Source organism: Macrobrachium nipponense, chromosome 40 (genome assembly GCF_015104395.2).
Source record: "Macrobrachium nipponense isolate FS-2020 chromosome 40, ASM1510439v2, whole genome shotgun sequence".
Classification (NCBI taxonomy): domain Eukaryota; kingdom Metazoa; phylum Arthropoda; class Malacostraca; order Decapoda; family Palaemonidae; genus Macrobrachium; species Macrobrachium nipponense.
This window is the reverse complement of record NC_061101.1, coordinates 31,362,752-31,390,251: the sequence shown is the minus strand read 5'-3', so window position 1 is coordinate 31,390,251 and position 27,500 is coordinate 31,362,752. Positions and strand designations below refer to the sequence as shown.

At 37.4% G+C, this 27,500-nt stretch overlaps 1 protein-coding gene across 3 annotated transcripts in view; it reads left to right on the top strand.

The window, feature by feature from the left end:
* The first annotated feature begins 4,234 nt into the window (after positions 1 to 4,234).
* LOC135212060 (lysophosphatidylcholine acyltransferase 1-like) overlaps positions 4,235 to 27,500 on the top strand; it is a 167,534-nt gene continuing 144,268 nt past the window's right edge. For 2 of the 3 annotated variants that reach the window (XM_064245401.1, XM_064245400.1), the window contains exons 1-2: positions 4,235 to 4,693; positions 24,749 to 24,894. In XM_064245401.1, the coding sequence (XP_064101471.1) occupies positions 4,577 to 4,693; positions 24,749 to 24,894 (263 nt within the window). In that variant the 5' untranslated portion in view covers positions 4,235 to 4,576. Of the gene's footprint in view, positions 4,694 to 24,748; positions 24,895 to 27,500 lie in introns of those variants that run through there. The other variant, XM_064245402.1, reaches the window with a different exon arrangement.

Below are 27,500 nucleotides of genomic sequence, written 5' to 3'. Positions count from 1 at the left end.
AGGATATGGTTGGCACGTTTACTACTGTAAATACTAGACCCCTATTTGTATGGCACTGTTAAAACCCATAAGGAAGGACAACCATTATGTCCTATAATTAGCACTATTGGTTCAGTGTCTTACAAACTTTCTAAATTCTTAGTAACATTATTGCAACCACTTGAGGTACAATATCTGATTCTCATGTTGAAAATAATTTAGATTTTGTAAACAGATTAATCAGGTAAACTCCAAAAGATGATGAAATAATGGTAAGCTTTGATGTTAAAAGTCTGCTCACTTGTGTACCTGTCAACGACGTCTTAGAATTTTTAAATAGCGAACTAAATAAGCATGTCATATCTCTGTCTAATCATGTAATTTTAGAACTAATCACACTGTGCGTTGTTGACACTTGTTTTGTTTTTAATGGCAAATTTTACCGACAAAAATTTAGAATGCAGATGGGTAATTGTTTGTCCCCAGTATTATCAAATATTTATATGGAATTTTATGAGTCTAGAATAGCTAATTCAATTATGGCAGATATTATTTTCTGGGTTAGATATGTTGACGGTGTATTTGCGGTACTTAAAACTTCTATTGACATTCAGAAGATTTTAAGAGACCTCAATAATTTAGTTCCCTCCATAACTTTTACGGTTGACGAAGAAACCAATGGTGTTATCTCGTTTTTGGATGTTACAGTTGTGAGGTCAGTTGTAAGTTCTAGCTATACGTTTAAAATACACAGAAAACCTATTAATAACAATAATAACAATCTTATTATTAACAATTACTCCTCACACAAAGTAGAAGTAAAACTCTCAGCATTAAGATCAATGAGATCTCTTAATATCTGCAGTCCGGAATTTATCAGTGAGGAACTAGAATTTATATATCAAGTTGGTATCGGAAATAATTTTAAATGAGAAGATATTGATTATAGACTGAAGTTAGCACGAGTAACATTTTTATTCATATGAGGAGAAAAACAGAAAACTGGATTTTATATGTTTCCCATACCATCCCACATTAGAATCTATAGTCTACCCTCTAAGGTTACTTGGTTTTAGTACAACTTTTTCATATCCTAGCACCATTGGAAAAACTTTAATTCATAATAGTCCGGAAAACAACGAAGGAGTCATATATAAGATCCCATGCAAGTGCGGTAGTTTTTATATTGGGCAATCTGGGAAGACACTCGAAAAACGCATTTTAAATCATAAATATAATATACGAACATATGATACAAGCATGCTTTATGTGTTCATAGTAGTATGTGTAATGTACCGATTGACTGGCTCGGATCAAAGATTTTGTTAAGAGTACAGGTTTTATTGAAAGAAATTTGATAGAGACAGCTTGCATTGTTCACAGCAAAGGACAAATTTTTTATTTATCGCCTGGTTTGTATAAATTAGATCCTTTTATCTTACATGTCATGAAACGTCATTACAAATTGGATAATGTTATCCATTAACTATCATATAGTATACGCTTGTTAATATGTACTGTATGTTATGCTGTTTCAAATGGATGTATTACCTCATTAGATATTTTGGTATTTTTCATTTGCTCAACTGCTATTCTTGTTTTATTGTTATTTTACTGCTGAATAGTTTTTAGCTCAAACTGCTAGTTTTTGGTAACTGTATGTTTAAAAATTTTAGGCCTCTCTTGGCTATATGCAATGTAAACTTTACCCCTTCTTAATAGACGCTCCAAGAAGAGGTCCATTGGAGGACGAAATTGTTGGGTATTTTCTGAGACATACCTTTTTTATTTTCTTATGTGGAATACAACTGAATTACTATATCTTCGTGCCTAAGAAGATTATTAATATATATACTATATATATATAATATATATATATGTATATATATATATATATATAAATAAATATATATATGTGTGTGTGTGTGTGTGTGTGTGTGTGTGTGCGCGCGCGCATGTGGTTATTATAACCTCCATGGTGTAAACGTTTAACAGTGTGATTAATAACAACATCCAAGCTAATTCTCATCAACTTATCCGTAAGATAGGGTGGTGTGTGCTCGAATTTCTATGCCCTGTGTATGAATAAACCTGATTCATTGCTAAGTTTTAGTTTTCTGTAAAAGAAAACTTTTGAGATGGCTATTTGTCTATCCGTTCGCACTTTTTTTGTCCGCCCTCAGATCTTAAAAACCATTGAGGCTAGAGGACTGCAAATTGGTATGTTGATCATCCACCCTCCAGTAATCAAACATACCAAATTACAGGCCTATAGCTTCAGTAGTTTTAATCTTATTTAAGGTTCAAGTTAGCCATGATCGTGCATCTGGTACCGCATAGATGCAAACAACACAGGCAACCACCGGACCATGGCTGGAAGTTAAAAGGGCCGCGGCTGAGAGTTTGATTGGCCGTGGTTGAGAGTTTCTACGTCATTGTACGTCGTACAGAAAACTCGATTGCGCCAAAGAAACTTCAGCGCATTTTTGTGCTTGCTTATAATGGTATATTAGTTTCCATGAATAATTTCATTCTACGGGTAACCTGATATTGAACATACAAAAATGATGATATGAATATTCGATTCATTCTTGGTTTTATGACAAAAAAACACACTGAATTTCTCTCTCTCTCTCTCTCTCTCTCTCTCTCTCCTCTCTCTTCTCTCTCTCTATCTCATCTATATCTATATATCTATATATATATATATATATATATATATATATATATATATATATTATATATATAGATATATATATATATATATATATATATATATATATATATAATATATAGTATATGCGTGTGTGTGTGTCCAGTTCTTCCAACTCTAATAGTTTCTAACGTTATGAACGTCTGTTGGCAAAACGCTTGAATGCTAGTGTTGAAAGGAATCATCGGTTCGGTGGTCTGCAGTTTGAATTTTGCAAGGACCTTGAATTTTTAACAGAACCATTGAACATTGTAGTTGCTAATGAATGCCACAGTTACTGTACCAATGCAACCTCTGTCATACTTCAAGGTAGTGTTCTTGGCCAAATTCTTATCGTATCAAATGCACGCGATATATTGTTTGGCCTTGAATACAAGCATTTTAATTATATAGAATCTTATCTATTTGCACCGATCTTACCTACCTCTCTTGAGTACAGATAGGTACTATTGCTAAAACTAGTCGATGCTGCAAATTACGGGGCCTGAAGCAAGCCCTAACTAAGCCAAATGTGTTATTTTTATGAAAGAAGAATGAGAAATTAGATACCCGTTACCCAGATTTTTTCATTGACCGGATTTCTTTAGCGGCATGCAATTCATTAATTCTTTAGGTGGAATTCTTGACTGTAAAATCTGCCTTTGAGAAACATAAAAAAATTTTTTTTGGTCTTCAGTTGCACAAAAATCAGTGTGCTGAAAAGCCTTCTTTACCCTGGGGAATTTATTTTTGTTTAATAATTCTGTTATGCTTCTAAAACGTCTCCTAGTTTGGTCTTCACTATCTGGTTTATTCTTGACCCAACGCAATGTCTTATGATTAGCTCTCTTTACTTGCTATATGGAAACTTTCTTTTTGATTAACCTTGGCGTTTATAGATCTTCGCACCTACGTCGCATTACTAAAACATTATGTTGGTTTTATCTGGCTCTCCTTGGAATATTGCTCACAAAATTGAGTTTAATGACCAGCCTTTGCGGTATCACTTTGTATTAATCAATCACTTTGTGACTGCATTGAATTAAATAGTTCCTCTGAAGATTCTAGATGCTTCCAGATTGATGCCCCCCCCCACACCCCCCCAGGATATGAACATAAAGATGCATTTATATTATTACAGTTTATTCCCTTACATCTTCAGAAAGTATATATATATTTATTACAAATGGAATCTTAGGCAATATTTGTAACGATTCCATGAATTTGAGAACTGTTATGCATGTGGGAATATATGGATAAAACTTTATCAAGAAGTGGCTTTGCTTTCATAGTAGTATAAATACATTATTAGGCTCTTTATTTTCGGCGATCTTGACCGCTGTAGTAAGACTTTAGCTTACTATATCTGTGGTTAAACCAGTCTACGCTCAGCAAGCAATACGTTACTCATTAAATGTTTTGTAACGCTTTAGTATCCATATCCACCTGGTGGAGAAATACGTAAAATTCCTGGTTGTTACGCTCTGAAGTCATTAGTTTTCTATCATCCCACGCGAGTCTTTCCGGGAATAGAAAACGAAGCCCTTTCAGTTCATCGGGCCAGTTGTCACGGAGCTCTGTTGTTGTGATGTTGTGTTGTTGCTTGTCGTCAACCCCTTTATATGGCTGGCTGTTTTAATCCATAATTTTGTGTGTCGTGTCGGACGCTGGTGCCCTAAGTGTTGTTTGAATATGTGACAGGTCAAGGTGGACATTTGCATTTTATTTCTGTCATAAGAAAGGGGGGGATTTTATGTTACAAAAGGTCCCAGTTGGTTGGTGTAGTGAAGAGACTCAGTTGTGGAACCCGTGTTTGTGCGAGTTTCGATCAGCCTCTTCTGCTAGGGGTTCGGGAGTCTCCCGTTTTTATAGTTTTATTTCCCCGTCCTCTAAATCTTCAATTCGATGTGTAACAATATGAAGGAGAACGACGAGAGGGCTCCTCTTATAGAGGAAACGAAGGAGATTCTCAATCCGTTTGTACATCGGCTGGAGCTCAACACAGCATATGACAAGTTCAAGGTGAGGAAAGCGAGTTTCTTTCTCCGCACCGTTATTTCCCTCTGCGTGTAAATGTTGGAGGTGTAAGCATCTCCGAATTCATAATTGTTGTATTAATAGCTTCCTGTTAAATAGCTGCAAAGATTTTGGGTATCAGTTTGTGGTGTAGAACAAGACGAACGCCTTTAGCTAGGGAATCAACATTCGCACTAGTCAATTGCTGATTATATAAGGACGTAACTGTCATTAATTTCTGCACACACAGGTTTTTACATCTAACCATGTTTGTCTTGTGTCAAGAGAAAAAAAGACCTGGCATAGTAAAAGTAAAAGTAAAAGAAAAAAATGTCAACATCCAGCTGTCAGGGCCAGGTGTTGCTCCTAAGGCTTCCTATATCTACAGAGATCATTATGCCACCTGCCACCATTGTAAGAATGCTTTCCACCTTTTCTAAATTTTACCAGGACCGTGTTTGTGTTTTCGGACGACAATTGCAGAATGGTGGCTTCCCTTTCCCCAATGATGGCGATGTGATATTCGACCCCAAAAATGGCCAGTTAGACCATCATTGTTTAAGCTTTATTTCAGGAGAAAACCTTTTGTTTTTTTCCCTTGTTCTAGTTGAGGTAGTGTTTTCCTTTCCATAGCGGAATAGTCTTTTTCTTTTTCTTTCACAATTACTAGATGAAACTCTGCCTGTACCGATACTACGGGCTGCTCTGTGAGCAAGAGCCCATGCTGGCATAAGGCCAGATTAATCTCTCGACAACAACTGTACCGATAACACGGGTCGTTACAACCATAGATAGGTATAGAGGTTACAACATAAAACATTTTAACTAACAAGCAATGTTTGATATATATAAATGCTGTATATGAAATACTTTCCTCTTGAATGTTACACACACACACACACACACACACACACACACACACACACACACACACACACACTACATATATATATATATATATATATATATATATATATATATATATATATATATGTGTGTGTGTGTGTGTGTGTGTGTGTGTGTGTGTATACGTATATCGTGTTTGAGATTCGTCACTGTATATAAAATGACTTTTATAATGCTGTATATATAATTTTGATTTATGTTGGTGTTGAAGGAATATAAGTTAAGGAGCCATGGGAATATCAGGTGAATGTAAATATCAATCGGGACCACTTAGCTAACCAAGCTAGTAGGTGGCTAATGGGCTGGGTATCATCTCAGAAGTGTGGCCTATGCTGTATATAAGTATCGTAATGATGGTTGCTGGACCAATAAATATTGTTGCAGTTTTTGAGAATACAGTAGCTGACCCCTGTATTATTATCATCTGCATTGCACTAGCCGCTTTTGTTAAAGCTGCAAAAATATTTAAATTGTGTGTTGACACCAGATAACTTTCTGATGTAATGCAGCAAATGAATGTCATCAGTACTAGTTTTAAAACTAAGGTGCCCTTTGAATGTTAGTTTTATAAAGTATTCAAGTTAGCCTACAAAAAAATTCCACAATTAATTCCCACCTAGATATGAGGAGGACGGAAAACATTAAGATTTTCGAAAAGCAGTTGGAGACTTGAGTTTTATGATAGCGAAGATTTGTATTTGAAAAAAAAGCAAGTTCTGTAGAGTGGGAACAGACAAAGAAACCTTCTTGCTAGTGGTAGCATCGGTCTCAAGTTTTAGATGTAGTTTCAGTAGGTACACGTAGAGCGCCACGCATTATGCATTGATTTGTCCGTTTAGTGTTAAGTTTTGTTATTTACGTTATTTATGTGACTTAGTTTTTAGATAATCAAGAATATGATAAAGAAGCATGCTTTGAAAGTACTAGCCTTTTAGGCTTGTTTCCCACGTTTAATCTCACCTTTTTAATGATGACGATAAAATGAGACACTATACGTTGTATTTTAGCTTTAAACATTTGTATGTATGTCGTGTTTATTAAAATATATATAGTTGATCAGGTGGAGGCTATGGCCATGTAATATAAACGTGAAATTCTTGAATCGCAGAGCCCATAGTCCGGAGATTTGTGTAAACGTTGTTTAACAGACCGCACCTTTGTTTCGCAGCGGTTTGACCCCCGGTACGCTTAGTGGTGAATTATCATCAGTGCGATAATGGCAAACTTCCGACAGATAGTCTTGAGTTGTGGTTCAAGTGTTTTACTCTTGATAATTTTTACGCTAAAAAGATGTTATGGGGAAGGAACTTGGTAATGGGTGGTTGTTAACGCTCTTTTTATTTTTTTTTTAAATAACGAAAGATGTTTACCCGTGATCATGATAGACTCATGTGACAACATTTGTAATTCTGCCAGAGTTCTTATTGAGCTCGTGAATGTGCAAAGCATCACGGAATGTTACCTTTTAGAAAGTGAGGCGAATTTCTTTCAAATCAGCAAGAACCAGTCCGGAAATGCGATGCTGCCTTGGTGTATCATCATGTAGGTTTTGTTATTTACGAGTTTTCCCACGCTCTTTGTAGTAAAACACTCGTAACGCCGACCAGCTGAACGCGAGATAACTTCGTTATCCCAACCCTTTTGGCAAACTGCAAGCGTGACGTCGTAGTCTAGTGGATGGTAACAGAAAAAGTAGTTTCTTTGAAACCCGTCATGTTATCATTGGTTTAAAACTGTAAAACTCAGCGTATGTGCTGCTATCGTTTGTAATAGTGAAATGAAACAAGATCGTTCGTGATTCCCTCCTTGATGTCAGTTCAGATTGTCTCACCCCCCAAATCTATTTTCCCTCGTTTTTTATGGTTGCTGCTCAAAGGAAGTTGGATTGCGGTGGGGAACTCGCGAAGTCTGGGCGTGTCAGTTGCGCAGTTGACTGAAATCTCACGACCATGAAATGATCAGTTGAATGGTTTATACACATGTTAAGTACTTCTTTTTCTGCCATGTACTGTGCTCTCGGTACATAGTATAAGTTGGGGTAAGCTTACGTAACGTTGGATCTGCACAGGTGTGTAGCCTACGGTTTGAATAGCCTAATAACTTTTATTCGTGTAATATGAAGCACTTGCAATATGTATTTTTAGCAAGTATTTTGTTGTAGCTTTGAATGGTGTTAAGGTATTTGAAGATAACGTCGCGCTGCAAGTATTTTGTACGTTTTTTGTGTCACGTTATTCATGTGTGTAGAGTGGAAAAGCTTGTCAAGATTAGTTTCTTTACCTGCCTTTAAATTTGAGCTTCGCGTGATTTGCCTCTATGGAAGAAACAAAGCGGTTTGCTAATCAAACTATGCAAATTTATTTGGATTTTGTGTGTCGTAAGTTTGGAGTTAGCAGAGTTTTGTTTACACCGACGGCGGTGTACTACACCCAAGGCCAATATAGTACTACTGTATTGGCCTTGACTACACCATGCTGTATGTGCCGGATTCCGCTGACATTATTAGTGACATATCCTGGTCATTATTCTTAGTACCTACAGGGAAGACGCAGATTTAACCTGCGTGACTGTTCGCAGACTATTAAATAGGTTTTGTCTTTGCAGCCATCGTTTAATCTGATGAGCTCTGTCATGGTTTGAATGGTTTTTGTGGCTTTTTTCTCTTATGGTGAAAGTTTTCAAAGTTAATTGTGCTTATTGGCAAAACTGCTGGGCATAGCGCTTGTAATAATATAATGGTAAAATGCTACTATTTTTGTACGGTTTTTAGTAAAGGTTTATTTATGCAATTAAACAGTTTTATCAGGTAAATACATATTCATCTACCAATTTCTAAACGTCGTTTGACGTAAATTGCTTCCTCACAATCAATTAGGTTTACTGTGCAATCGAGGAATGTATTTATGTATATCACCCTACTGAAAGTCCCAGTTTTAGTGTGGCAGCTGAACCCGGGTTTTCAGTCTTGCTAGGCTCCGTAGGGGGGTAGAGCCGTCGGTGGACTTCGTGCGGTGCACTGTAGGCACTGAAGGTTCTTTGCAGCGTGCCTTCGGCCCCTAGCTGCAACCACTTTCGTTCCTATTACTGTACCTCCTTTCATATTCTCTTTCTTTATCTTATTTGCCACGTCTCCTAACAATTTATTCATAGTGCAACTGCTTTGATATTTTCTTCCTGTTACACCTTTCAAACTTTTTACTGTCAATTTCCATTTAAACTCTAAATGACCTCATAGGTCCCAGTGCTTGGCCTTTGGCCTAAATTCTATATTCGACTCGGCTCAACTCAACTTAGTCTTGCCAGGTACATAACTGGCGTGTCATTAATTTGTGAATAAAGCATACGTAACTGAGCAGGGCTCTACAAAGAACACAACTACATAATGTTACTATATTCCCAACCAGCCACGTACTAAAGAAATATATATATATATATATATATATATATATATATATATATATATATATATATATAATATATATTATATATTTCTTTAGTACGTGGCTGGTTGGGAATATAGTAACATTATGCCAGTTGTGTTTCTTTGTAGAGCCCTGCCCAGTTACGTATGCTTTTTATCCACAAATTAATGACACGCCAGTTATGTACCTGGCAAGACTAAGTTGAGTTGAGCCGAGTCGAATATAGAATTTAGGCCAAAGGCCAAGCACTGGGACCTATGAGGTCATTTAGAGTTTAAATGGAAATTGACAGTAAAAAGTTTGAAAGGTGTAACAGGAAGAAAATCACAAAGCAGTTGCACTGAATCAATTGTTAGGAGACGTGGTCAAATAGATGAAGAAAGAATATGAAAGGGGGTACAGTAATAGGAAACGAAAGTGGTTGTAGCTAAGGGCCGAAGGCATGCTGCAAAGAACCTACAGTGCCTACAGTGCACCGCATGAGGTCCACCGACGGTTCTACCCCTACGGAACTAGCAAGATTGAAAAGCAGAGTTCAGCTGCCATAATAAAACTGGGACTTTCAGTAGGGTGATATACATAAATACATTCCTCGATTGCACAGTAAACCTAATTGATTGTGAGGAAGCAATTTACGTCAAACGACGTTTAGAAATTGGTAGATTAATATGAATTTTACCTGATAAAACGGATTAATTCCATAAATAAACCTTTACTAAAACCCGTACAAAAATAGTAGCATTTTACCATATTATTACAAGCGCTATGCCCAGCAGTTTGGCCAATAAGCACAATTAACTTTGAAAACTTTCAAGAAATTATTACGAAACGTCGGAAAAAAGATTTTGGAATGAATTGGTTTCCCTGGTCCACTGATATATATATATATATATATTATATATATATATATATATAATATATATATATATATATAATCAGTGGACCAGGGAAACCAATTCATTCCAAAATATTTTTTTTCCGACGTTTCGTAATAATTTCTTTATTACATCATCAGTGATCTGTTGAATAATGAATAAATTGCTAAAAAAGTTACTGTAAAAAAATTAAGAAACTTTCTTTTGGCATCAGGAGGACAGTAAATATACCTAGTTCTTTCACACCTCCGAATACTTGCTTTTCAAGTTTTATGATAGCGTGAATATGAAAATTAATATGGAATACGGCATATGACTTCCAATGTCTCTGCACAGTTGTGTTTAGGACAAAATGAATTTGCTGCATCCACAGAGTCCCTGCGGTGGAGTGGGACGAGAAAAGCAGATAACTTTAAGCAAATGAGTATCTTGACAGTTGGTGTATATGCATATAACATTAATTTATATGTTTTTTTTTTTTTTTTTTTTTTCCCAAGACCATGCGAATGGACAATCCGTTGATCTTGGCTACCCTTCGGTCCCTACCTGCAACCCCTGTTTTTCCTCTTACTGTACCTCCGTTCATATTCTCTTCCATCTTACTTTCCACTCTCTCCAAACACATGTTAATAGTACAACTGCGTGGTTTTCTTTCTATTACACCTTTCAAACCTATATACTGGCAATTTCCATTTCAGCGCTGAATGACATCATAGGTCCCAGCACTTGGCCTTTGGCATAAATTCTATACTCAGTTCTCTATCCAGTTCTCTGTCCAGGCATCAAAGGAAGATGGTAATAGTAAAGAAAAAAAATAGTGCAGACTCATTTCGAAGGTGATTGACTTTTGTCTGTTGGAGGATAATGTTGAACTGATCAGGGAGAGTAGAATACAGGAGAGAATTCCTTCGTCTCTTTTGAGAGCATAGACAGTCATAAATATTTTGGACGCGATTGCCATTGCCAATGAAAAGTTAATGCAGTATCCAGGAACATGTGTAAGGGGATGGTAGGGCTTATGTCGTCACACCCAGATAAAACGAATCCGAGTTCAATGAGGAAGGCAACAGAATATCCAGAGCAATCTTGGCAGCAGTTAAATATGCTAAGCACTGTAATCTCATCACGCCAAGAATAAAAAGTTCACATTCGAATGGAATGAAGAACAGTTTGGGAAGGCTTCTCGCTTCGTGACTTGTTTGTGTGAGGGCGGGAATGAGAGCCAGGAGCCTTTTAAGTGACGGCCGTAGCCTACACAATGGCTTCCTGATTTATCTTACTAATATCAAAGGCAACGCGGTTCGCATAAAGGGCTTAGCGTCTTGGGTGAGAAAGCCCATGTTCTAGAGAGTTACGCCTCGGCTCTGTGGCGCTCCGCGAAATGCTTTTTGGAGTCTAGGCTCGTCATGGTCAAGAAAGAACCTACTTGGCTACTTGTCTGTGGGTTTCGTGAGTATTTATGGATTGGAAATGTAATCGTGCTGATGTAAGGGTTGTGGTCTTTGTTGCTACAGGAATACTTGATTGTCATAGTTGTTTTATGCTTACATTGTAGGTTGGTGGGGCCGTTCTAATTGTTTACTTAATGAATCTTTAAGTATTTATCGATTTCCATTTTAAGAAATATAGAGATAATGTCACCAATTCAGTATTTGGAAGACCTTGTACCATTTCTAGTAAGTGTAGTGTTTAGAAAGTTCCAAAAATATTTTTGAGGGCTAAATAGCTCTAAATGAAGCGGATTTGAAGGTGGCTTGTGTTAGGTAAGTCTGAATGATGCATTGAATTGCTTGGTTGCTGAGCTCGTGGAATTCCGTGTGTTTAGCCTATGTGTGTGGGTTTACTGGGTTTGAGCCTTTTTGTTGAGTTTTTTGTTTTTGTTTTTTCTTTTGCCATGAATTGCATACCCAGTTTGTTTACATATAGTTTTTGTTCATAATGCAGTTGGTACGGCCCCACCATTTTAGATGTACATAACTTTCTGTACCTTATTTGTTATTTAGATTTTATGGTAAATTCAGGAAATTTATATGCATGTGATTACATGTTAAGCTTACAGGCTGCTCTGGATATTAGTCTAGTTACACATCAGACCCTTATTAATTGTAACTTAGACTCAGTGTAGTAGCTTCTAAATGGTCCTGTTGACAAAAAAAAAAAAAAAAAAAAAAAATTGCATGCAACTAGCTTTTTTTGAAATAGGGAGTTTCTTGGTGGTAGATGAACAATGCAACTTGTAACGTCAGTGAAATCGCCGCTATCCATCACAGTTGAAAATAGTTCGAATTCCTTACTAGATTAGACCATATAAGCCTAATGGCTGTAAGAAAAACAGCCACGACCCTGTGGTGGTGTGTTTGCACCTTTAGCGGTGAACGACGCACGATCATGGCTACCTTTACCCTTAAATAAAATAAAAACTACCGTGGCTAGAGGGCTGCAATTTGGTAGGTTTGATGATTGGAGGGTGGGTGATCAACATATCGATTTGCATCCCTCCAGCCTCAGTAGGTTTTAAGATATGAGGGCGGACAGAAAAGTGCGGACGGACAAACAAATAGCCATCTCAATAGTTTTCTTTTACAGAAAACTAAACAAGGAAAAAAACTTGCGTGGCAGTTTTTGGGAATTGTGAGGATTATGGTTCACAAGGTACATGAATGAAAAACGCTGGTTAAAAAAATAGCTGTTCGACTCTTTAATCAGGGAAGACAGGAAGTTGTGTGTTCGTGTCTGTTGTCTTGGAACGAAAGCACAAAGATTGTGTGTGTGTGAATGACCTATTATTATTGCTTAGTCTCGAAGGGAAATCGTCTGATGATGACGTCAGCTCGACGGAGCCTGAACTCCGAGTGTGTATTCGATTTTTATTTACTTCTTTTATGAAAGTTTATCAGTGATTTGAGTTTTGCGTCTTTTGTGAAAGTTTATCGGTCATTCGAGTTTTACAACTTTTGTGAAAGTTTATCGGTCATATGAGTTTTATGCCTTTTGTGAAAGTTTATCAGTCATCTGATTTTTACGACTTTGTGAAAGTTTATCGGTCATTTGAGTTTTACGTCTTTTGTGAAAGTTTATAAGTTATTTGAATTTTACTTCTCTTGTGAAAGTTCTTTTGTTAAAGTTTATCAGTCGTTTGAGTTTTACTTTTGTGAAAGTTTTCCAGTCATTTGAGTTTTATGTCTATTGTGAAAGCTTATCCATCATTTGAGTTTTACGTCTTTTGTGAAAGTTTATAGTTTTACTCCTTTTGTGAAAGTTTTTCATTTAAGTTTTAATTCTGCCTTTTGTGAAAGTTTAGCAGTCATTTGAGTTTTATGTCTTTTGAAAGTTTACCAGCCATTTGAGTTTTACATTTTTTTTTAAAGTTTACCAGTCATTTGAGTTTTACATTATTTTGTGAAAGTTTACCAGTCATATTGTCAACATTTCTTAATACAAATTGGGTCAAGTAACTCGGGGCTGTACACTTGGGATTTTCCTCTCAGACCAGTTAGCTGTACTTTTCATTTCATATTTCTCTGCCAATATTTTATCGATAAAACCAACTATGTTTGATTAGTTAATTTCAGCTAGAACATGTAATAATGAACCACTTTCAATAGGAATGTTAGAGAATGAGTCACATTTGGCAAGAATGTGTAAGAAAACAAGCCTCACTCAGCAGGAAATGGTGAAAATTTGGGTTACTTTCAGAGGCAAAATTGAAAAAAGTCAGCCGGTATTTGTAGTAGGATTATGCAATTGTTAAGATACATTGTAGGAATACGTAAAAATGACAGTTATTCAGCAAGAAATGTTTAAAAAATGAATCGCATGCAGCAAAACTTGGGAAAAAATAAATCCGCAGTATAAAAAAAAGTGACTCATTAGAGATAGGTGAGAAATTAGTATATAAAAGTCACATTCAGCTGGAAAATTTAAGAAAGTCATTCTATTGGAATATGTATGCAAAAAAAAGTCACTTTCAGCAGGAGGATGTAAAAATGGGTCACTTCTAGGAAGATTATTTTGAAAAATGGGTCTTCTCAAGAAGACTAATGTATAAAAGGTGTTAGTTTCAGCAGAAATACGTAAAAATATTTGACCTGTATCAGCAGGTAATATGTAATAATTGGCCGCTAGCAGGAGGAATGCATAAAAAATTGGGTCACTTTAAGCAGGAATACTTAAAAAATGGGCCACTTTCAGCAGGAACACTTAAAATATCGGTAATTTTTCATTAGAAATGCGGATAAAATGCTCACTTTCAACATGGAAACGTAAAAGTCGGTAATTTCAGTAGGAACACGTAAGGAATGGGCCACTTTTAAATGAAATCCGTAAATAATCATTACTTTCAGCAAGCATACGTAAACAAATAGGCCACATTTAACAGGAATATGTAATAAATTGGGTACTTTGAGCAGGAATGTATTAAAAATGGGCTACTTTCAGTAGGAATGTATGCAAATGGGCCACTTTTAGAAAAAAACGTATTAAGGGACAAGGGTCACTTTCAATAGAAATATGTAAAAAGCTCACCTTTAGCAGAAATGCACAAAATTAGGTCACTTTCAGCTGGAATACGTAAAAAACCAAATGCAAAGAAATAAGACATTTTCAGCAGGAATACGTAAAAGAGCTGCCACCTTCAGCAGAAATACAAACAAATACTTCCTTTCAGCAGAAATATGTAAAAACGGATCTATTGCAGTGAAATATATGTAATAAATTGGGTACTTTCAGTAATAGTACCTAATATAGATGGAATGCTTTGCAAAAGAATGCATTTATAATGAATGGGCCGCTCTCAGTAAAGTGCAGAAAAATGTCACTTTGCAGGGATGCATAGACACAGTTGTTTTTAGCAGGGATACATAGACACAGAGTCACTTTCAGCAGGGATGCATAGACACTGAGGCACTTTCACAAGGGATACATAGACACTGAGGGACTTTCAGCAGCGATACATAGACATGAGTCACTTTCAGCAGGGATACATGGACACTGAGTTGCTTCTAGCAGGGATACATAGACACTGAGTCACTTTCAGCAGGGATACATAGACACTGAGTTGCTTTTAGCAGGGATACATACACTGAGTCACTTTCAGGAGGTATACCTAGACAATGAGTTGCTTTCAGCCAGGATACATAGACACTGAGTCGCTTTTCAGCAGGATACATATTCCACTGAGTCGCTTCAGCAGGGATACATATTCCCCACCGAGTCGCTTTCAGCAGGAAATACATACTCACTGAGGTCGCTTTCAGCAGGATACATACTCACTGAGTCGCTTTCAGCAGGGAATACATATTCACTGAGTCGCTTTTCAGCAGGAATACATATTCACTGAGTCGCTTTGTTTCAGCAGGGATACATAGATACTGAGTCGCTTTCAGCAGGGATACATAGACATGAGTTGCTTTCAAAGCAGGAATAACATATTCACTGAGTTCGCTTTCAGGCAGGGATCATAGACACTAAGTCACTTTCAGCAGGATACATAGACACAGTTGCTTTCAGCAGGGGATACATAGACAATGAAGTTGCTTTCAGCAGGGATACATAGACAATGAGTTGCTTTCAGCAGGATACATGTTCACTGAGTCACTTTCAGCAGGGATACCATATTCACTGAGTCACTTTTCAGCAGGAATACATATTCACAGTGTCACTTTCAGCAGGGGGATATAGACACTGAGTCGCTTCAGCAGGGATACATAGACACTGAGTTGCTTTCAGCAGGAATACATAGACACTGAGTCACTTTCAGCAGGGATACATAGACACTGAGTCACTTTCAGCAGGGATACATAGACACTGAGTCACTTTCAGCAGGGATACATAGACACTGAGTTGCTTTCAGCAGGGATACATAGACACTGAGTCACTTTCAGCAGGGATACATAGACACTGAGTCGCTTTTCAGCAGGGATACATAGACACTGAGTCACTTTCAGCAGGGATACATAGACACTGAGTCACTTTCAGCAGGAATACATAGACACTGAGTCACTTTCAGCAGGAATACATAGACACTGAGTCACTTTCAGCAGGGATACATAGACACTGAGTCACTTTCAGCAGGGATACATAGACACTGAGTCACTTTCAGCAGGATACATAGACACTGAGTCACTTTCAGCAGGGATACATAGACACTGAGTCGCTTTCAGCAGAGATACATAGACGCTGAGTCACTTTGAGCAGGGATACATAGACGCTTTCAGCAGGATACATGGACACTGAGTCGCTTTCAGCAGGATACATGGCACTGAGTCGCTTTCATCAGGGTGATACATGGACACTGATCGCTTTCAGCAGGGAATACATGGAACACTGAGTCCGCTTTTCAGCAGGGAATACAATGGACCACTGATTCGCTTTTCAGCAGGAATAACATGGACCTGATTTCGCTTTCACATCAGCAGGAATACCATGGACTTCTGAGTCCGGGCTTTCAGCAGAATACATGGACACTGAGTCCGCTTTCAGCAGGGATATACATGGACCTGAGTCGCTTTCAGCAGGGATACATGACACTGGAGTCGCTTTCGCAGGATACATGGACACTGGAGTCGTTTCAGCAGGAATACATGGACACTGAGTCGCTTTTACAGGAATAAAAATGGACACGAGTCGCTTTTCAGCCGGAATACAGGACACTGTCGCTTCAGCAGGGATACATGGACAACTGAGTCGCTTTCAGCAGGGATAACAGCACACTGAGTCGCTTTTCACAGGAAAACATGGACACTGAGTCGCTTCCAGCAGGGGTACATGGACAATAGTCACTTCAGCAGGGGGATACATGGACACCTGAGTCCACTTTCAGGCAGGGATACATAGACACTGAGTCACTTTCAGCAGGGATACATAGACACTGAGTCACTTTCAGCAGGGATACATAAAAATGGGTCTGTTTTTTCTTCTTCCTTTTCCACGTTTCTTTCCGTGTCTATTTCAAGGTAGAGTATAGAATGTAGGCCAAAGGCCAAGCGCTGAGACCAATAAGGTCATTCTGAGCTGAAACTAAAATTGACAGTAAGGTTTGATAGGTGTAACCGGAGGAAAACTTCACAGTTGTACTAAGAAACAATTCTTAAGAGAGGATGGAAAGACTGAAGGAAGAGGGAATATGAACGGAGGTACAGTAAAAGCAATGAAAGATGTTGCAACTTGGGGCCGAAGGAACGCTGCAAAGACCCGTTAGTAGTGTCTACAGTTCACCACGTGAGGTGCACTGACGGGACTACATCCCTACCGGGATTTCTATTCAAAGAACTGGACAATTTGGTTGCAGCTGTCTATCTCGGCAGAGTAGGATACTATTCTCGTGTAACCATTAACTTGGCAGGTCAGTACTGTTAACTGGCGCCAGCATAGGACGTCAGTGAACTGTGACAGTGTCTATACCAGATTCTCCCCCTCTGTCTCTCTTATAAATAAAAATGTAAGTGTTTGTTTGTTCAAAATCTTAAATCTCCAAAAGTTCTTCACTGATTGCCTTGAAATTTTGACACAACATTGCATTCGAATATGCGCAGGTTTTTATAGTGGGGTTTCGTCCTACCTTCCTCCCCCCTCCGAAGGGGGTGGGAATGAGAAGGGATTCCATAAACCGGACCTAGTTCTGCCCATGAAACTGGGCTGGTTGTGCTCATAGACTTAGTTACTTTACGAATTTATCATACATAATTTCTGTATACATATGACTTAAGAAGGAAAGAGACAGCGATGGTTGGAGAGAGAAAGAGAGTCAGAGAAAGGAGCTTTCTCTTTTTCTTTCTTTTCCATTTAACCAGACTGAGCCACAGCAACGCGTGGCCGGGTACAGCTTGTAAATAAATGAAATTCACAGGTCATCCTTTTTTAAAATATATGTTCCTTAAAGTTTATTTGAGAAAGGCGGCCAAATTGTAGTCATGATAACAAGTAGGCTACACAATTAGGGACCAGGTGATCACAAGTAAAGCTAATTACTCTCATTATTATTGTTATTGGGATTGTTAACGTTTTACTAAACTTTCAATACGCCGCTGGTGTCTGATGAACGTTCTTGACCTGCAATAGAAGCTTTTGCTTTTAAGCTTGGAGGCACTTTCGACAAAGGGCAAGTTCTGACAGCCGGGAAGCCGTCATTGTTGTCATTTGTCATTGTTGCTAAAGACATAATTACCCTCGCAATTCTCAGTGGATGTGTTGATGCCGGGGCTGTCAGGCCAATTAGCAAATGTCCATTAAAGTAATTTTACATAACCTTCCTTTTGTTCTTGAAGACAGACACCACCGTCGATTGTTATCTCATTCGTGCCATTTTCTTTTGAGTTATCCCTTGATAGATAACGACGTTGTTATGAGAGTTTTCGAGAGCCTTGCACTTGATAATGGCGATAAGATCCCCAGTGCCTCTTGGCATGCGACAACAGCTGATAAACGTTGTTTTCTAGTACAGATAAAGACGGCTGGCTTAATGCCTGTGAGCGATCGATAAGGACGTCTCATTTAATTAATAAGCTTTTTTTTCGAGAGCCCTCGCGATTATGCATGACAGAACGGGAACGTTATAAGGACTGATAACTACGTTTAATGAGGGACTTGGACTATTTTTTTTATGTGGAGGTGCTCCAAAACACTGCATCCACAAATTTTTATATATATTGGTAGGGATCTTTTCTAGATAGTGTCCCCCCCGGGTTTTCGGGGGTCGTTATCCTAGAGGACTTATATTTCTTGGGGTGGTCATTATCTTTGTGATAGTTACATCCTTTTATGCTTTTACGGTCATCTCCAACGGGCTTGTCCTAAACACGCCGCAAAGGTGGATACATACCGGATTAAAACCCTTGTGGAGACACTATCTAGGGAAGATCCTATTGGTAATCATGTTTGCTGTCGGTGTTTCAAAATAAGTTTTACTCTTTTTATCTGATTTTGTTTCCTGAAACATGTGTCTTTCATGAGGTATGCCGAAATGTGGTATATTTCCAACATCAGGGAAGTTTGACAGTGTCCCGAGGCCAATAGGTCAAGATGAAGGTTAAAAAATTTTCTTTCCAATTTGCACTCGTTTACTGCAGGTAGTTGTTTAAGTTGAACTGACTTAACGACCAGCCAAGGTTCTTTGGTCAAGTTCAAGGCCACTTGATCATGTTGCATGCATTTTGACGTAGACCTAAAGTCAACAAATTAAGCGTTCAGGGAAGCTCACACACACGCACAGAAATCGTGGGAATTTCTTGAGTCAGCGTAAGCTTGTTAAGCAGTAATGACAGAAGCTGGCTACTTGCCGACTAGTAGTTTTCATGTTGATTCAGTGAGTCAGTCAGATTTTCACGGAGAAATTAGGGTTGTGTGTGTGTGTGTGATGAGGTTACAGCAGTCTCTGTGCCAACTACGTATGTGGCTGTTATCTGTGGAATTTGAAGTTTATACTAATTTGAAATTACCTTAAGAAAACGTCTTGCTTGTAAAAGATGACCTAAACTATTGTAACAGATAACCTAAACTATTGTAACAGATAACCTAAACTATACTGGGATATACCTTTATTATTTGGGATGTGGTATAATGGGAAGCAGGAAAATAGCCATTAATATTGATATGTCTATTAATCCCGTTCAGGTAGCTCTTATCTTTGGAATTTGAGTTTTCTACCGATTTGAATTAGCTTAAGTCATGTTTGCATAAGGTGATCTTAACTACTGTATACTGTAACATACCCTAACTATTTGAGGTGTGGTATCATGAGAACAAAGGAAAATAGGCATTAATAATGATTTGCCCAGTAGGGGGTAGTGCCGTTAGTGCACTTCATGCGGTGCATTGTAGGCGTTACTTTAGGCTCTTTGCAGCGTGCCTTCGGCCCCTAGCTGCAACCCCTTTTGTTCCTTTTACTGTATCTCGTTTCATATTCTCTTTCTTCTATCTTACTCTCCATCCTCCTTTAACAATTGATTCATAGTTGAACTGCGAGGGTTTCTTCCTGTTACACCTTTCAAACCTTTTACTGTCAATTTCCATTTCAGGCCTGAATGACCTCGTAGGTCCAAGTGCTCATGGCCTTTGGCCCAAGTTCTATATTCATTTCAATTCGATATATTTCTTAATCCAGTTGGGGTTGTGACCTTGGGTAGACCCAAATTGAGCGTCTGTCTTATCGAGAATTTCGTGAACATGGTTATTTTCTGATAAAAAAAAAAAAAAAAAAAAAAGACGAAACTAATAGACGCATAAATGAATAACGATAGGTGCGCGGAGAAGCGCCTCTCCTAGACCAGCTGACACCGGTAGTCAATGGGGCTGGGAACAGATGCGTGTTGAGATGACCGACTTAAACGGACCCCAGAGCTTTGGGACACGAATCACCCATCAAATAAGAGTCTCTCTCTCTCTCTCTCTCTCTCTCTCTCTCTCTCTGTATGCTTGGGTTTGACGTGGTGTTCAACATTTGGTGGCACCCTTGAAGATTTTTTTTTTTTTTTGCTGATAGGACAGACTGTGAACTCGATTAGCCTAGCTCTGTCATTTCGGAAAATACGAAGATTTTATTTAATTTTTTTTTATGCTGTTAGGACAGTCTGTGAAATCGATTAGCCTAGCTCTGTCATTTCGGGAAAATACGAAAAAGAATAATCTATAGATGACGAAGGCGCTTATCAAGTTTGGATGAATTATAGGGCTATTTGAAATAAATAAGATGGTTTGTTTTTTAAGGCTAGGGGTAATATGAGTGTCGTTATAAAGTTAAAACATGCATGGAAGAAAACTGCGTCGTCACCAAACTAAGCAAGTGTTCCCAAAGTAGAATGTAAAAATAAAAGTATATATATATATATATATATATTATATATATATATATATATATATATATATATGAAGGCGTGATCCTACCTCCAGCTTACTCGGGACGCGTGCGAGATTTTCCACTGCCGCAGAAGTTGCAAACATTATATTCCTTATATTCCTAACTTAACGGGAAGCAGTCTTCGTAATTAATACTCATGCTTACTATCAACAAGGATCAAATAAAAAGGACACAAATTAAACACTTTCATATATTCTGTTATAAGTGGAAACAAAATAATTTATCAGAAATATAGCCTCTAAAATCAGTTCATCAAACAAATTCAAATGTGCAAAAATCTACGGCCAGATAGCCCGTTGTTTCACCAACGAAAATTAAAAATGTGATATAATTTATTAGAAATAATTTTTCTGTACTGTTTAATGTGCACATTATTAATTTTTTAAATCTTCATTTCATAAATGAATTATAAATGTATCCTAAAATTCCTGTATCTTTAACTCAACGCGAAACACCTTTTTCAGACCCTTTTATAGACCTTTCTTACCCCCAACAACAAGTTGTTTGCAGGCTTACTCCCCGAGTAAGCGAAGATAATCAAAGAAACACGCATATGGGCAAACGAGAATGCGTCAGTAAAGCTTTGCATTAAGAAACTGCTAAGTTAATGGATCGTAAAACTTCCTTAGACGCAGTACGACCCAACATATGACAAAGATTTGCCCTGGCCGTCAGTAAAGGTCTGTGCTCGCAAGGAAACATTGTTTGCAAACAAAGTTTCCTTGTGTGGACAGGCCTTAAGAAACCAAGTTGTTGCTCGTTCGTTTTCACCGCTATAGCGTCTATGGTTAGGCTACTCACATTGGACGAACTAGGCCTATACCCGATGGATCTCCAAGGGGGATCACGAAGCGCCCTACTAACACAGTTCGCTATCATTCTACTACACAGATGTTCATGGAAAACCACCCAGGTATTGTAAAATCATTGTTAGGCGCTCCATGTCCAATCTGTTGACCCGACTAAGAAATAGCAGCAACACACTTATCCAAAATATCTTGGAACATTGAAGCGAAAAGATCGGAATTGTGGGAGATACAGGCTAACGAGACATCTGATTAGTAATTGACGTATTTCGTAATCGCAGTTGACCTCAGTTGCTGCGTGCGCTTAGTTTTTTTTTTTACATTTTGTTTACGATTGTTGTAATTTGTTATTATCGCTATGCCTTTGTAACTATGACGTCTGCCAAATTAATTACGCTCATTGAAGGGCGGCATTTGTTCACATTGTGTGTACCAAAGATATAGAGAGGACTGGGCACTCCTGTTTTTAACACCGCGTTCTTTTGTTTTCCCTTGAATTGCATATTACCACCAATATGCCGTCGTCTTTATTATTCCAATTATTCAGAAATATTACAGCATCTTTAATGTATTCACTGACCTCCGATAATTCATCTCTGCCATTTTATGTATATTGTAGAATCTTATTATTATTATTATTATTATTATTATTATTATTATTATTATTATTATTATTATTATTATTATTATTATTATTATTATTATTATTATTATTTTATTATTATTATTATTATTATTATTATTATTATTTTATTATTGGAGGATTGCCATTTTAGCAAGCCGATTGCCTTTTGTTTGCATAGTATCTTCAGCTGGAAGAAATCTGATATTCTCGGCAGTGTTTGAGTGTATTTGTACATTATTTATATACACCTCGTAAAATCTATAGTTTTTGAACAGTGTAGTATCTGAAATAAAGATTATTATTAGTTTTAACCCCACTTCTATGCAGGAAGAAGAACATTTCTCTAAAAGTGTTGGAAGATGATCTGAAGCATGTGGTGTTGATGCTTTACCTTTGTAAAATTTGGAATACGAAAGCTTGCAATCCAAGGGGACAAGAGGTATTTTCATACACAAGAAATCAGTTACCCTTTCCCAACTAGGTCATCGACAGGGGTCATGGTTCCAGTTTAGCTGGTGATCAATCCCGGTTTTGCTGAAGGTCGGCTTCTTAATCTAGTATCTTCAGAACATGCTGATCTAGAGCTTTGCAACTTCTTAGATTTTGCAAGAATTGTGTTTCCAGTTTGCTTATGGTTTAGTTTTCAAGGTCGGTGGCCCGTAATAGTCAGAAAAAAAGTCACAAAAAATCACAATTTTAGCTGGGAAAAAAAAAAAAAAGCATTAATTTATGGTGGCCGGTGATAGTCAGAGGGGGAAAAATTCACAGCATTGTTGGGGTTCATTATATTTTCTGATATTTACAGTCTTTTGTTTATGTTTTTACGGTAATCCCCAAGAGGCTTGTACTAAACACGCCGTAAAGGTGGATACATACCGGGTTAAGACTATCGGAGGTCCCTACCTAGGAAATATTGTGACTTGTTTTCCTGTAACTTGTTTACCCGTGACTTTTTTCTGTCTTTTTCACCTGGATTCTTAAGGTCAACTGAATATTCCGAACATTACTTCAGGGATTACTTGACATGAAATGTCGAGGTCACTCACAGGAAAACAAATATAATTTACCGCCTGTTTCTTAATTAAGAGCTGTAAAGGAAATAATGCAGTTTGAAATTTTGTTTGAGCCCTTGCGGTTACATAACTATACTCTGTTTTTTTTCCATCTGTCCATACCGCCTGTGGTGTTTGCGCATGGTAAACACTGCTTCCTGGGCTTTAAATAATATCCTATTTCGAATATTAACGGTGTAATTTGCATAAAGTAAATTATTAAAACACTTTTCAGTTGCAAATGTACACCCAGATATCCTTTTATTTACCTAAAACTTACACATAGCGTAACTATTTAAAGCCCGGGACGCAGTTACCATGCCAAAACACCACAGGCGGATGGACAGATGGAAAAAAAACAGAGTATAGTTTTAACGCCGGTGTACATGTATTAGTTATAAATCTGGTGATTAACCAAGTAAAAGACCTTACTGAAAACAATTTGAGAAAATCTTGACTCATATCCACTGAGGTGATCTTGGAGAGCATTAGATTTTCTATAAGACCAATAATTCCCAACAGTTTCTTGGAAATACTTTGGCTCTTGCCTGCCAAGAAGTAAGTGTATAGTACTCGTAGATGCAAGAATGTTCTTGTGTAGGGACTTTGATAGATAAACTTTTTTTCAATCTCAGAGATTATTGGAAGGCTGGGAATAGTCTATAATGGCATTAGTCAGCACTGACACAACCCTTGACTTAGTCAAGTTATTAAATAAAAAAAAATAAAGACTTGCATTATGTTGCAGTATGTAGCCTAGTCATTTTATTTGTGGTTAAGGCGTCATCATATGATGCCGAAAAAATCACCCGTGTTACAGCTTACAGGATGACTGTTAGCCTTATGAATCAGCTCCCATCAGTTCTGTAGGTCGGTTAACCGTTTGTCATTAGTTGATGTGGGAGTTTTGCAGTCAAAATATGCAGTTACAGTTGAACTACCGGGATCAGTTATTGTAAGTTAATTTATGTGCCAAGAATAACCTGAAATGTATGATATTTTGATTCAGTTTGTTGATATAATATATATATATATATATATATATATATATATATATATATATATATATATATATATATATATATATATATATATATATGTATATATATATATATATATATATATATATATATATATATATATATATGTATATATATATATTTATTTTATATATATATATGTATATATATATATGATTATATGTATATATATATATATATATATATATATATATATATATATATATATATATATATATAGAGAGAGAGAGAGAGAGAGAGAGAGAGAGAGAGAGAGAGAGAGAGAGAGAGAGAGAGAGAGAGTTTTTTGCATATGGTTGTGAGACTTAATTCCCTTTGTGTGTCCTACTGTGAAATATCAATGGCCTAGCTATTAATTATCCGATATTCGTGCGTGCGCGCTGTCATGAGAGAGAGAGAGAGAAAAAGAGAGAGAAACTAACTGTTTCATATATATTTTAAAAAACTTAACTAATACTATAACTTTCTCCTTCTTTCCCACAGCTTGTGTTCATGTCTGTGTTCGTAGTCCCACTGCGGGTGATCGGCATCATGTTCTGCTTGCTCGTGGCCTACGTGCTCGCTTCCTCTGGTCTGTACGGTCTGTCGAGGCAAGACCTGGCTGCTAGGCCGATGAGTGGATGGAGGCGGTAAGTCTCTCTTGCTGGAGAAGTTATGATATTAGTTGTATTTTTGGTGTTAATTTATAATTGGATATTCTGTCAGGTTGGGGGTTCTTTATTTGAACCCCCCCCCCTTTTTTTTTTTTTTTTTTTTTTTTTTTTTTTTTTTTAGAGATATAGGTCTAGTATATCAGAGCAGTGGAGGACTGTTACTCTATTTATAATCGAGATGACATGTATACTGTGGTGACTTGTAGGTGTACGTTGATGTTAAGCGTATTTTCGAAAAATCCTCTATATCTTATTGCTCCTTCAAAAATTATCATTATTTATTTTGAAGGTACAGAATTCATCGTGTTTGAGAAATTGAGCATTTTGATTTTGACTTCATGTTTCAACATTATTGCAGATATATTTAAGAGTTCGTATCGGATAAATTCGAGCGTGAGGATCTGACTATACTCTGCATGATAGCGAGTTTACGTATTTGAATTACTGTGATTCTGTGACGTTTGGTTTATATATATATATATATATATATATATATATATATATATATATATATATATATATATATATATATAAGAGGTTGGAGAATGGGAGGCACTTTGTGAGTGGCTGACCGGAATTAGTATGGTATTTCTGGATGAGGGAAAGGTGGCTCAGGAATGTATGGAAAAGGCAATGGCTTTTTGTATGGAGGCTGTAAAAGTGGTACAAACCCAGTTTTAGTTGAGCAAATGATCCACCCACTGCTGATAAACTGGACATTGGAAACCTTTAATTTGGATGACTCCATTACGAGAAAATTTTGGCATTTGAAATTGGCGTTTCAGCTTTGTAATAAACCGGGTACAAAAGTTGAGTATATCTTAGTTTTACCAGACCACTGAGCTGATTAATAGCTCTCCTAGGGCTGCCCCGAAGGATTAGATATTTTTACGTGGCTATGAACCAATTGGTCACTTAGGAACGGGACCTACAGCTTATTGTGGGATCCGAAATTAATTTCTATCACCATAAATAAATCTTTCTGATTCCGCGTTGGCCGAGCCAAGAATCGAACTTCGGACCATCGGATTGGCAGCCGAGCGCGAAATCGACTTGTCCAACGTGGAACTTATGATATCCAGAATTCTAAATGGAAGACTTAAATAAGTTTCTCGCTTATCATAACATGAATGTTCGATGGAGCAGTAGTAGTGGTAGCAGATAGAGTTGTGCTATTTTTCCAGTATTTTGAATGACCATTATTATTTTTATTATTATATGATATATTAGTAGAATTTGACCACTCGTGTTAACTTGACCTTCTTGCTGGCCAACTTCTCGAGCTTTTCAAAAGTGCAGCTGAGGGGTTTTCTCCCAGTTCCACCCACTCTCGCTCCCTCTTTTCACTGTTTAAAGGCCAAATAGCTGAAGTTCCCCACTGCTGGCCTTTGTAACCTAGTTTTCATGATTCTTGAGATATTTTACGTTTCCTTTATTAGTATTTTTATTTGCTGATTTCTCGTGTCAGTTGTTGACACTTTTGCTTATTTCCTTTGATGCCTTCTGTCTCAGTCTTTATCCGTTAATTTCATCTATGCCCTCCGTCTTTTTTTCCTTTATCTCTTCACATTCTGTTTATTATTTTCTTTCTATGTCGTCTTTTCCTTTGTTTACTTCCACTTGTACTGCTGTCTTCAATATCTTCCGCAAATGCAATATCATCCACAAATTTAGTTTCCTCCTCAAAGTCAATACCGTCCTCAAATCCAATATGATACTCAAATTCAATTTCATCCTCGACGAAGAAGAATGCAGACGAGGAGGTAAAGCTGGAAATATCGATTGTGTTTTTTTGTCTTTATTAGTTTTCGTCGTTTACGTGACGAGTTGCGTTTTCTTACCTTATCAAGAAGAGCATCCTCTGTTTTGGAAACGTACGGGAGAGACGACATCCTCAGTCTCTCTCGTTCGGTCTTCGTCAGCTTCCTTCTCTCTCTCTCTCTCTCTCTCTCTCTCTCTCTCTCTCTCTCTCTCTCTCTCTCTCCACCCTTGTAACAGCTGACACACTTCTGCCATTATTATGAAAGCATCGTAGGTTTAAAAGTTATAACCGGAGGAGAACCTCGCAGTTGCACTATGAAATAATTGTTAGAATAGGGTTGATAGCAAGATAGAAGAAAAGCTAATATAAATGGAGGTACAATAGATAGTTTTCTTGAATAAACTGTTCTTCCGTGTCATGATGACTATTTTGGCCCCGGCAGTGGACCTCACGAGGTGTACTGTAGGTATTATTTGAGCTTTGCAGCGTCCCCTTCGGCCCCTAGCTGCAACCCCTTTCATTTCTTTTACTGCACCTCCATTCACATTATCTTTAATATTTCTTTCTACACTCTCTTAACCATTGGTTCGACATTGTTTTCAGGGCTGAATGACCTCATATAGGTCTCAGCGCTTGGCCACTTGCCCTAAATTTTATATTTTAATTCCAGTAACTGCTCTAGAAGAGATTTAAAAGCAATTGGTTTCTGAAACGCATTCAGTAATATTATCTTTGTCACTGTAATGTCTCGATGGACAAAAGCTTTGGCGGTAATGGTATTGTAATGATGTGAAGTCACAAGATTTCGTAAAACCGTTAG